The 12,529-nt window shown below is 44.5% G+C and overlaps 1 protein-coding gene across 1 annotated transcript; it reads left to right on the forward strand.

Annotated features, from left to right (window-relative positions):
• Positions 1-9,623: 9,623 nt before the first annotated feature.
• LOC111257707 lies at positions 9,624-10,588 on the forward strand. Its single transcript, XM_022827748.1, has 2 exons — positions 9,624-9,694; positions 9,781-10,588. The coding sequence occupies exons 1-2, from the start codon at positions 9,624-9,626 to the stop codon at positions 10,586-10,588; spliced, it is 879 nt and encodes a 292-aa protein (XP_022683483.1).
• The last annotated feature ends 1,941 nt before the right edge of the window (positions 10,589-12,529 follow it).

Here is a 12,529-nt window from a genome sequence, read left to right on the forward strand (position 1 = left end):
AGTCCTAGCACATGTCTCCACATGTGTCCACATTATTTGTTCAACATCTCCATGTCCATGACTTGGTAAACATAGTCATCAACTAATACATGTGCTAGTCTAATATTCATGTGTGTCCTCACATGAACTCCGACTAGGGACAACTTTAGAATAACCATACAAGAAAAAGTTTCACATACAATTCACATAATTGCAAATCAATTCAAGTAGCCTTTAATGGATATTCAATGAACACAATATACAAATCATGGATACAAATGGAATATCATCATCTCTATGATTGCCTCTAGGGCATACCTCCAACACAATATGCCCAGATCCATGGTGCAAGTGCGGTTACCACATGAAGAAGAATAGGCCTCCCTCTCCTCCATCATCTGGTGGTGGTGGCTACGCACAAGGTGGACCGTCCCAGTACTCCCAAAGTTAGTACTACTAGATGATACATCTATGGTACTGCAACTAGCTATTTTCCTTTACCTAAGGCATGTTAGATTTAGTAAGGCTTAACATGTTTACTAAACAAGTGAGCCACACATGCATTGCAAAATGTAATAGATTGTGTATGTCAAAAACAATGTTGTTGGATGTTGCATGTGTTATCGTAGTGTCATGCAACAATACCTACAACATCGTTGCGTTTTAGTAGACTTTTCAGAGCCCGCTAGCCTTTTAGGCCTCTTTATACTTTGTAGTGTAGCTCTAGCCTTTTTAGGACCGCCTGCCTTTTTCAGAGACCCTAGCCTTTTCAGGTGCAGCTCGAACCTTTTCAGTGCTTTGGCACATCAACTGGATAAACAATGTTTGCAATGCAATATAAAATCCTCAACTTATCTAGAACTCAGTCTTGGACCCCTATAAAACCAAACCTTGCCTGTATTCCAAGTTCATCACCTAGCACAAGTAGAGCACTAAATCCATGGCATAGATGCAAGGTCCCTTGGATCCACCTCCTCCCCATCCAAATCTAGATGTCACCACTAAGAATTATTATGGAACCCATAATCCACTACCATGTGACTATTGGCCTACTTGTCGACATGGTGAAGAGGCAGCAGTCAAGTTCAAGCTCTTTGGTGATGCTGGGCGACGTTTCTTCTGTTGCCTGCACTTCAAGGTTACATTCTTAATTCATCGATTATGTTCTATTTTCAAGCATTTCATTAATTTCTTTAAACTTGTTGGGCAGATCAACAATTGCAGGTTCACTTATTGGATAGATGGAACCACATCTCCAAGAGTACATTCGTCATCTTCATCTCATCAAACAACAATTGGAAGAGGACAACATGGAGAAATATCATCTGATAAATCAGTTGTTGCAAGAGAACATGGAGAAGGATAACCAAGTGACCTAGCTTCAACAAGAGAAGGACGAAATGATTGATCGCATCAGGCAACTTGAGGAACAACTACAACGGGAACGGGAGAGGAATGTGAATTGACGTTTCATGCCACCAACGGTACCTGGAACTACTACTGGTAGTAGTCGTAGTTTATATAAATATTTAAGTACTTGTCTTGCATCATTTGCTAGTTCATCATCTATTTCTATACTATGAATGTTGTACCACCATTTGGTAGTTTGTCATCCATTTATTTACTTTGAATGTTGTATTACCCTTTGGTAGCTCGTCATCTACTTATGTACTTCAAATATTGTATCCTCGATTATTAATATCTATAGTACCCCATAATTACACAATTATGTGTGCAACGTACAAATAATTTCAAGCAACACATCTCAAATTATACCAAACATCGTGCAAAATAACATAACACATGGTTCAATGCAAGACAAATACAATGAATACATCACATGTATACATAATTCTCAACAATAAACATAGTTCTCACAAATAAACATAGTTCTCAAATAACGAAACACAAGTACTAACTCAACGAACACATTCATCTAGTTGGAGTCACCTTCAAATGGTAAATCATCATCACCCCACCCATCATCATCATCCCCCACAATAACAACTCCATTCCCTTTCTTGTCCACATTAGCCTTATCTTGAGGCAGCTCTCTCACAAGTGCCTTGACTGCCTCCATTTGTGCCTCCTTTGCCATCTTTTCTTCTCCATCCTTGCACTTTTATTCTTGTCAAACGCCATGCCAATAGATAAGTCAGCAACAAGTGCCTTCATCGCCTCCATCTGTACCTCTTTTACCCTTTCTTGTAACTCTTCCATTTCAATTCTCCTCTTCCTTGCCTGAACCTGATGAAATATTCTTCCCATGAACCCTTAGGATATTTTGCATTTGGATCAACAACAAAACTCGTGCGAGTTTGCTCCTCCCTCAACCTCTGTTTCTCCAACTCCCTCTCCTTCTGCAATTTCCTCCTCTTCTCTCTCTTCTCATCTTCAGTTGGAGACTGTGAATACTTGGTATATTTTCCACCACATAAAGTCCTTTAGGCTTCACTCCAGTCTCGTGAATCATATCTTGGTATATTTTCCCCTATAGTATAGTCACTGTCAGGTATAGGCACATCATACTTAGACCTAATCTTATCTCTCAAAGCTTGTGTTTCTCTTGACTTCCATGGTTCCGATGTACGATCCAACTTTAACATTAGATCATGGTGACCATAAAATTCTTCCCAATCGCATGTCCTTCCCTCCTACAAAAAGGCTTCAAATTGTTAAAAATTTGTAGCAATGCAAAATGACACAAACCATCACAAAAAAGGTGAATAGTTCCTCACCCAATACTCACCATATACATTGCCACAAAACCACCCATAGCCAAGCTCGGAGAGAACCACATCTTGTGTAGATAATATACCACACTTACATCTATCACTAAGATATGACTCACATGGCCATGGTGCCTTACCAGTCTCGAACTCCTGCACTTGCTTCTCCGTTGAACACAACAGCGTAGGCCCATGGATGTACTCATTGAAATCACATAGTGGCCATCCGTCCTGATTATAAAGAATGACAAGATTATACACTATATCTAAAAAAAATACAAGTGCGACTTGCATGAGATTGTAACATTATGGTACAAAATTTACATGTGTCTTTAGCGAGCATCGGAAAAATGGAGTGAACTTAGGTGGAACCCCTACATTAGAACACATAAGGTTAGCAGCAACTCCACACTTGCACAAGGGACAATCCCTCACATGCCTGCAGGTAGCCTCCTGCTTCTTCTCTTCGGTCATTGGAGCTGGGTTTGGTGGAGGAGGAACCCAACGCATAAACTAATGGTATGGTTCAAGCTTCATCCTGTCATACGGGAATAGGCAGATCCTAGGATCATATTCCTCGAGTCCATCTATCCACAAAATAACAAGGGCTTGCAGGCATAGGATCAAACTTCCACTTGCACACATAGTAGGCTCTTCCGGTGATTTTTGGATGCCTTGATTGTTTCACCTCTGCTGGCACGCCACATCTACAATCTGGGACCGGAACGACTGGAGGTACGTGAGCATCCACATCCAACTCACTTGGGTACTGCATATAGCCCATACGCCGCTTGTATTCATACACGATCGTCGAAATCACACCTACACAACAAGTGACGAAACATGAATTAAGATGTTTCTACAGTACCATTGTGTTGCCAACGACTACGTCTAACCACCACTACAAGACTTCTATCATTCATCTACATTGCATGCCTCCAACTAAATCATTAGCAAAATCTTAAATTAAGCATATGTTACATTTTCTAAACCTCAAATATGGAGGCAGAACGATACCTACAACTGTACTGCGACTCCAATCTATCAACATGAACTTGCATTGATTCAACATTCAACATCTTACCCTAACCTAACCTAATTGTACATATATCTACAAAATGTAATGGTAAAATAAGGAAAAAAAAGTGAAGGAATACCTTCCCAAAGACGCGGGATCGATTCCCCCACTTTTCCCACCCCAAAATGTCAGATTTTTTTTTTTGGGGGGGGGGGCATCCTGGTGGTGGTGGGGGGGGGGGGAGAAGGGGGCAAAAAAGAGCGGGTCGGGCAAGGGGCAATAACCTTAAAAAAAAGAGGGGGAAGGAAAGGGAAAGGGGGTGCCCTTTTCTTGATTGTAGGCGCTGCCGCGCCCATGCGGTCTGGCGCGCCAGTGCATGTGGCACGGCAGTAAGCGCCACGCTGGCGTGGCTTGCCAGGTACATGCAGTGGCGCAACAGAGGTTAACTGCCACACCACGGGGTACGGCGCGATAAAAAAGGTCACGCTCTGCAAATAAAGTTGGGGAGGGATTATTTTTAAAAATATCTTTAAAAAAGTTAAAAATAAAAAAATTGGCGCGAGTGCGGATGCTGGAGGTGGCGAGGTGGTGCGCTGCTGCTAGCTGGTGATGGTGCACGGCCGAGGACTCAACTTCGGTGCGCAGCCAGTGACGATGTAGTTTAATGCAACGGTCATATCGAGGGATGAAGTCATGAAGGTGACATGTAACGCAACCTACTGTGAGATGATATTTTACTGTGTCAACATCACAGTGATCAGTGGAACCAAGCTAAGCACAAGGTAGAATCTCTATGCTTGTTAGACTCTTTATTTGCAAGCTATGAGAAATTGGTTCTTTTAGGTCAGCATTTGGTTGTAAGAATTTTATAAGATCTGACTACTGCGTTTTAGCATCTGTGCTTGTTCGGGCTAGTGTGATGTGTGAAGGAGGCTTTGGATCGGATATATAGTCTTCCAGGCAATTCTGACATGTCCATGTGTTACCATCACCACTGTATGCAAACCAGTATCCTACTACTATCCGAGTAGGCTTCTGTGGTTGTAGATCCACGAAAGATGCTTTCGACAAACACAAATTGGTCAGAAATAGAAACGACTCAGTGCTTCTGAAAGAGGCACCACGTTGTGAAGCGACTGGAGTCATATTTTTTTTAAGACGTGCATAGCATGTTTTTCATTAAGTAGAAGAGAATTACACCGAAGTAACTTTAGGAGAGACCCCAAAGCGCAGAGTTACAAGAACCACTACAAGTGACCAGCAACAGAAACACAACAAAAGAAAAAAAAGAAATCCAGCATCACCACCACACTAAACACGACCTAAAACGACTCCTATTGGAGAAAAGGTCACCAAGAACACATGCACATCACTAATTGTCTAACAATCCGGAGCCGGCGGAGGTAGAGCGAGAATGTCATGCAAGATGATGCCTCCAAGGGGGCAGCGACGCCAACCTAGCAAAACCAAATGGATTTAGCATCCGCAACGATACCCCAGCGATGTGAGCTACGTTAAACCGTGCTGGGGTCATATACAGTACTTGTGCCCTGGTGGAGTTGTAAATCTAAGGACCTTTGTTTGTTCATGAAATGGCGACTGTTTAGCTCGTTAGGAAACACTTTTACTCAGCACATTTAGCAACGAATTGCACTTTTGACATCCCTTGTACTTCTGCGGTTCAAAATGATACTGCTTTGCTGTGGAAAGCAAATCCGCGTAGCAGTTTCATGTGTCAAAACAAAAGAGTGAATGGACTCAAGAGTAGGTTCAGCGTCGGAACTCCGAAGGGAACGGCAGAATGGTTTTGTGTTTCTTGAGTATCTGATCAGGGAGAAATGTAGAGATTACTAGGTGATATGGACGTCATCAAGGTGGTTACGTTTGGTTTGTAACTAGCTTCGTCACGGTTAGTTTAGGCAAATTAGAAAAATTGACTAGCTAGCGTTACAATGAAATAAAATTTGACTAGCTAACTTTAGCAAAATATTGTTTTAGTAACCAGGGGAAGAGATTAGGGGAATTAATGCGGTTCTTATTCTTAAAAAAAAGGAAATCAAAGCTGGGCAAAAGACTCAATCACTGAATAATGTTCAGCCGGCATATTTTGTTTTTCTCAATTGGGCCGACCAAATGCCTATTTTGTTTGGCACCGTGTTTGGTGGAAACCAGAGCTGTTGTGCAATCTTGGAAACTCTGAATCAAGATCACGAGATGCTCATCCAATGGATAGGGTTAGAGATGGGGTTAATTTGCACTTAAGCGCCCGCCGGCCAGCAATGCAAAATAGTATTTTGCGAATCCACCCTAGCCCCTGCCCCCTCCAAACCCCCTGCCCCTTCCATCCATCCGGTCCCTTTGCCTAAGAGAGGCGATTCGCCGCCGCCCCTTCGCCCGTGGCGCTCTGCTCCGCCGGCCTGGTGAGGGCGCCATCAGCACCCCTCTGCCCGTCGTGTGCCATCCTGTCGGCGCCCCTCCACTTGTGGCGTGCTGGCCCATCGGTGCCCCTCCGTCCGTGGCGTGCCACTCCGCCCAGCATGGCTAGGGCGCTGCCCTACTGGCCTGGTGACTGAGCTGCCTTCGAGAAGCTTGTCAATCGCCACCCACCACCACCCGAGCATAGAGATCCACAGTGGCTAGGGTGGTGCGGCCATGTCGCCGGAGATGGGCAGTGGCTCGATGTTGTGTAATGCTAATGCCAATTCTGCCTTCTGTGTAATGCCTGAACAAAAGCCTTCTATGTGTAATCTGAGCAATATGTATTGACTTCTATGTATAATGCACAGAGCAATATATCCAACCTGAGCGGTATGAGGTAGAATCTGAGCAATATGTACTGCCTTCTATGTAAGGATGTAAATGCAATGACATTTATGCAAATGCACTGATCAAATAAATTGCAGTGAACTCCATGTCCATGTTGTATAATGCACTGAAGCACTGAAAATTGGCAGCAATAAGCTAAATGATGTCACTAGTAAAAAAAGTGTTTACAAGAAGCATTCCAGAAGGTCTTAAAAGGTTACACGAACTTGAAATATCAGCCAATAATATTGTTTGGGCAATTGCGTGCATCATGATCCCCTACTTGCCTACATTTTCTACACATCCATTTCCTTTTACCCTTGCTTCCAACCTTCATCTCCTTGCTCTTCTTAATTCTTTTTCATCTTCCTTTCAACTTGATATCATTTGGTAGATGTATATCGACTTCATCTGGAATTTTACTTTATTAACTCTCGTAGCAGGCATGATCTTTTGGAGAGGTTCTACTAGGTTGGATAAACTAGAAAATAAAAAGTCCATCCCTTGTTCAGAGTTCTTGGCCATTTGAATAAGATCTTCAAACTGAATCTAAAATCTTTTTCCGCATTGCCACCTTCATAGGATCTTAAGGCATTTTATCTAGTAGGTTACATTCTTCATCAAAGAATAGTTCCCTATAAAATTGAAGATCTGATCAAGACAATTGTACAAAATAGCCATAGAAAAAAATCATACAATACACACCTTTTACATCTTTTCTCCCATCGCTTCATAATATAAATCGATGGTAACTCATTTTCCTTCTCGGCTCTAAGCACTTGTATGATATGATGGCACGTGATGCCATAGGACTCATATAATTTACAGGAGCACCTACCAAACATGTTTGACTTGTTCAACTGAACCACTCACTCTTTTCTAGATAAACTGCTGATGGTGACAAATTTTATATCTTCAGACTCTATAATGCCTTGAATAATGCAATGGTCTCTTTCAGCTATGATGTGTCCCTGAAATTTACTGAAAACTTCATGTGTATATATCACACTACATTGCTTCTCCATGGCCCATGGTGTCATCAATTTAGGACTGGTCTGAAGACTTGCATTATCGGCTTTCAACTTCTCTTGGCGCTAGCACTCCAAAGCTGTGTCAAACCTTAGCCAAAACTCAACAAAGGTCAAGTTTCAATGAATGAAATGGTTGAAAAAAGAATTTGCACTCTCCGATCATGACATAGTCCTAAGGATTCCTGCTAGAGGTATGTCCATAAAGTATGCTGGAATCCATGATTGACGAATGGCAAACTTTGTGGAAAACCAATCATTTTTCATGAGTGCAAAATTTGTTATGATAGAATTCCATTGTGACTCAAAATCATCTGAAGTCTCGGAGCCCCAAACACACGTGTTTAGTCTATCCTAGAATTGTTCATCCTCTCTTATAAAGGGCCCGACCTTCTCAGGTACTTTTTCCATGATATGCCACATGCAAAGTCTGTGAGTTGTATCTAGTAGAATCTGAGCAATAGCAGCTTTCATGCTCGCATCTTCATCTGTTATGATTAGATGAGGTGCTACTCCACCCATAGCCTTAAGAAAGGTGTTAAACAACCATAAATATGACTCGATCTTTTCATTTGGCAAGAATGTTGCCCTTAGAAAAATACTTTGCAAGTGATGATTGACTCCAGTAAATGGCACAAAAATCTACCGAAACCACATTACCAAGAACACTATAGTTTTTCCTGCATAAGGCATCTTGCCCAAAACACACGAACAAGTTATCCTTGTTCATCCACCATAAAGTCATAAAAGAAGGCAGGATTCACTTCCTTCTTTCGCTCAAGTTGTGCCACAAACATTTGTGCATCTGCATCCTTGATTTTGGTCCTAAGGTCACGGTAATAGTTTTGCAAATCCCTCAGCGTGCACCCACCATTCTGAAACCCATCCTCACTGACATGGAGAAGTCTATATGCCTATGAGGTGCCAATGCTAACCTTATGACAATTGAACAAAGTACTCTTTGCCCTCTCACTAACATTACGGTTGGATCTTAACAAATGCCTCTTATCTGGTGACACAAAACCATGGCTGTGCTCCTCAACTATTGAAGCTATCCGATACTTCTTGTCACTGCCAAGCTTGACAACAATATGTGCCTCACAACCAAATCTGATTTCCATCACATTATGTGTCTTTCTCTTTTTTTCCGGATTCATCAATAATATTTTTTACGTTGTCCTTTCTGTACCCTTCCCTTGAACAATAATACCACTTGATTAATATTTCCTCATTTTGCTTCTTGTGCTGACCAACACGAACAGAGAAACCAGCTTCATGTGTATACGATTTGTAAAATTTCTCCACATCTGTGAGTGTATCAAACATCATTCCCCCCACAGGCTTCAAATGTTCTTTGCAATCGGGTGTAAATAAAGAACTTTGCGTGATTATATTGCTTACACATGGCGCATTGGACACCGGAACACTGGCAGCATGGAACCTTCTTTTTGTGAGTTCTCCAACTCCGGCGTCGACGGTGATGACGGCATGATCCATAGCGGTAGCCTCAAAACTTCTTACTGTAAGTCCGGCATCGTTGGTGTCGATGGAGATAGAATCAACGGCGACGGCAGGATCAATGGCAACATTTGAGAGAGGGCGTCCGTCCACTACCCGTGCACAGGGTCCATGGCGGCGGCACGTTTTGTCCACGCGAGAGACGAAATGCCACATGCGTTGGACTCCATGGCAGGAGGGTTTGGAGGGGGCAGGGGCCAGGGGGGATTTGCAAAATACCGTTTTGCATTGCTGGCCGGCGAGCGCTTAAGTGCAAATTAACCCCATCTCTAACCCTATCCATTGGATGAGCATCTTGTGGTCTTGATTCAAAGTTTCTAAGGTTGCACAGTGGCTCTGGTTTCCAATGGATATGGTACCTGTTTGTTTGGGCCTCTTGTTTGGGCCTCGTAAGTGAATCTACCGTTCTTGTTCCAGGCATGCTTCCAGCCCATTAATCATCCTCGCATCCCCAACCATTTTGTGCTCGGCTCCGGCCGGCTCCAGCCGCACCTTCCTCACTAAGTGAACGCACCTCACTCCTAAACCCTACAGCTACATGCCAGCATGTCGCCGCCGCCCGGCCAGCCCTGCGGCCTGCCTCAATCCCCCCACCAGCACCGCGCTACGAGATCCAAGTACGGGTACTGCTCTTGCTCTCTCTCAAACCTCAAGATCTATCTGAATTTGTTACTGGAACTGAGGATTTTGTTGTTCTTGCGAGGAACAGCAGATGGCACTACCGTCGTAGGTGGGAAGAGCTCCCGCCGGACCTCCTGGGCCTCGTCCTCCATCTCCTTCCATCCCTCGCCGACCGCGTCCACCTCCGCACCATCTGCCACCCCTGGCGCATAGGCGCCCAGCCCCAGCGGCACAAGCCGCTGCCACTGCTGCTCCCGTGGCTCGCCCTCATCGATGGAACCCTCGTCGACCTCCACGGCACTCCCGTCCGCTGCGCGCCCATCCTCCACGAGGGCGTCTTCTGCTACCTCTCCGTCGACAACTTGGCCTTCCTCATGCACGGCGATGGTGGATGCTCTCTCATGAACCCTCTCTCCAGCCTCACGCTCCATCTGCCCAAGCTGGCCCCTGCTGTGAGCCGAGCGCTCGAAAATTTAGCTTATGATCAGTCCTACGTCCGAAAGACGCACGCTAAGGTGATCCTGTCCTTGCCACTCGATTTGACGCCAAATCCCCTTGTTGCGATCATAATTAAGGATGGATTCAGCCTTGCTATCTCTCCTTCCATGGATTATGATGCGATCAGCATTAGCTTGCCTCCGGAGAGGCCTGGGGGCCTTCCAACGATGATGATCAGTGATATTTCCTTCTTCCACGGGGAGCTCTACACCCTCACTGTCTATGAAGGCTTCACATCATCAACCTCGATGTCGATGGCCTCAGCAAGCCAAATTTCTTTTATCAGTGCATCGCGGACGACCCCAAGCAACACCAAATATACAGTACCTACCATCAGTGGCAGCAGCAAATATACTTTGAAGGAGTTGGGCGTGATTCAGAATACTTGGTGATGCGATACATTGCAGAATCCAATGGCAGGCTGTTGATGGTGAGGTGGTGGATGAGCTATCCAGAAAATGCTCGGCTGGGAGACAACGACAAGACATTCAGGTTTGATGTATTTGAGGCAGACCTCACCACCATCCCTGGCCGATGGACTAAGGTGGAGAACTTGGGTGGCCAGGCACTCTACCTTGGTTCACAATGCACCAAGTCAGTGTTAGGAAATGCGGAACGCTACTCTAGCGCAAATAAAAAATAACCACACTAGCACAGGATCACTTACGAGTCAAGGATCGAGGATCAAGGATCTTATACATTCCCGTCAGCCGGCGCAGCGGAAGACTTGACTAAGTGCGAGTAGTCGATGTAGCTGACATCGGGGAGGTAGTCGTACGGCCTGATGTAGTGCACAAACGAGCAGCACTTCTACAAAAGTCCACACGTCCGGAGAGATGAACGGCACGACGGAGTGTGCTAGCACTCAACGGCGTGCTCCGATGGACAGCAGCAGCTCGCAGTAGCTCGCAACAGTCACGCAGGGCAACCACGCACAATAGCCCAACCACCAGCATGTCCAGGCGTGGCGGTGGCTAAAGTCTAATTAGGGTTAACCATTCCCTTGGCTAGTGATTAGCATTTATAGACCAGCTAATGGGCCATCCGTATGGGCCATTTGGGCTGATCTCCTCTTGGCTCTTGGGCATACTTCAACAGTCTCCCACTTGCACTAGAGTCAATAATCACCATAGCTATACGCCGCAATGTCCTGGACTCAATCCAATTAAGTTGTTCAATTCCCTCTCCTTAAGTGTGTGACCCTGTAGGTTCAGGCGACCAACAGTCATGACATGGAAACCATTTCCAGTCAACAGTTAGCATTGGTCTCTAGCAAGACATACTAACTCCCGAAGGTCTACGAAGATCATATCCTGCATAACCTGTGACACTCACCAATATTGTATCCTTCTGCCACATGACACCTAGCCAAGTACAAGGCGAGTGAAGTACTACCCTTGTCAACTTGGCCATATCTCGCTCCGTGTAGAACTTATTTCACTGACTAACCATTAGTCATGGCATGGCCATGCACTTTCAGTTCCTACACATTGAGAGGGCCTAGAGGCATCTCTCCCTAATGTGGGAGGGGCAGATTATATCTTGGCTCGACGCACCCTGCGACTTGTTTCAGAACATACCCGAAAACTACCTTTATGACTACCCAGTTATGGAATAGCGTTTGGCACCCCAAAATATGCTCTTCCACAATCCAGGACTCTACGCTGATCTCTGGTCTATGGACTTTAGTATGCGTGTCATTACGAGACTCACCGATAGCATAAATGTATTCGCTGTGTTTCGTAGTGGGTCTATCCGACAATGTGTTCATAACATACGTTCACATTGTCAGTGTGATATCCTATATCGCTATGATTTGTGAAACCTGATCATATATGACACATGTGCCAGCTTTTCACTACACCACTGTCCCTCATGATGGAAATATAAGCTGGGGATCTTAGTTTAATACACCATCAATATAAGATATGAAGTTTCACAAGTGAATCACATTTTCACCCAATCACATTCTATTGATAATGTCATGGAACGAATCAATAAATGTGCAGATTGCATTGGGATGTCATCATCCTATGATTGCCTCTCAGGCATACATCCTCATCAATCTCCCACTTGCACGAGTGTCAATCATGCCAGCATCTCATGCCCATGGCACTTGTATGAGCCTCGTGCTTCGCTTGAGGGAGAGGCTTTGTCAAAGGATCTACCACATTCAGGTCCGTGTGCATCTTGCATATCTTCACATCTCCTCGATCGATGATTTCTCGAATCAAATGATAGCGCTATAGTATGTGTTTGGACTTTTGGTGTGACCTAGGCTCCTTAGCCTGCGCGATTGCACCACTATTATCACAATATAGGTCAATTGGGTC

This window comes from Setaria italica, chromosome VI (assembly GCF_000263155.2).
Source record: "Setaria italica strain Yugu1 chromosome VI, Setaria_italica_v2.0, whole genome shotgun sequence".
Lineage (NCBI taxonomy): Eukaryota > Viridiplantae > Streptophyta > Magnoliopsida > Poales > Poaceae > Setaria > Setaria italica.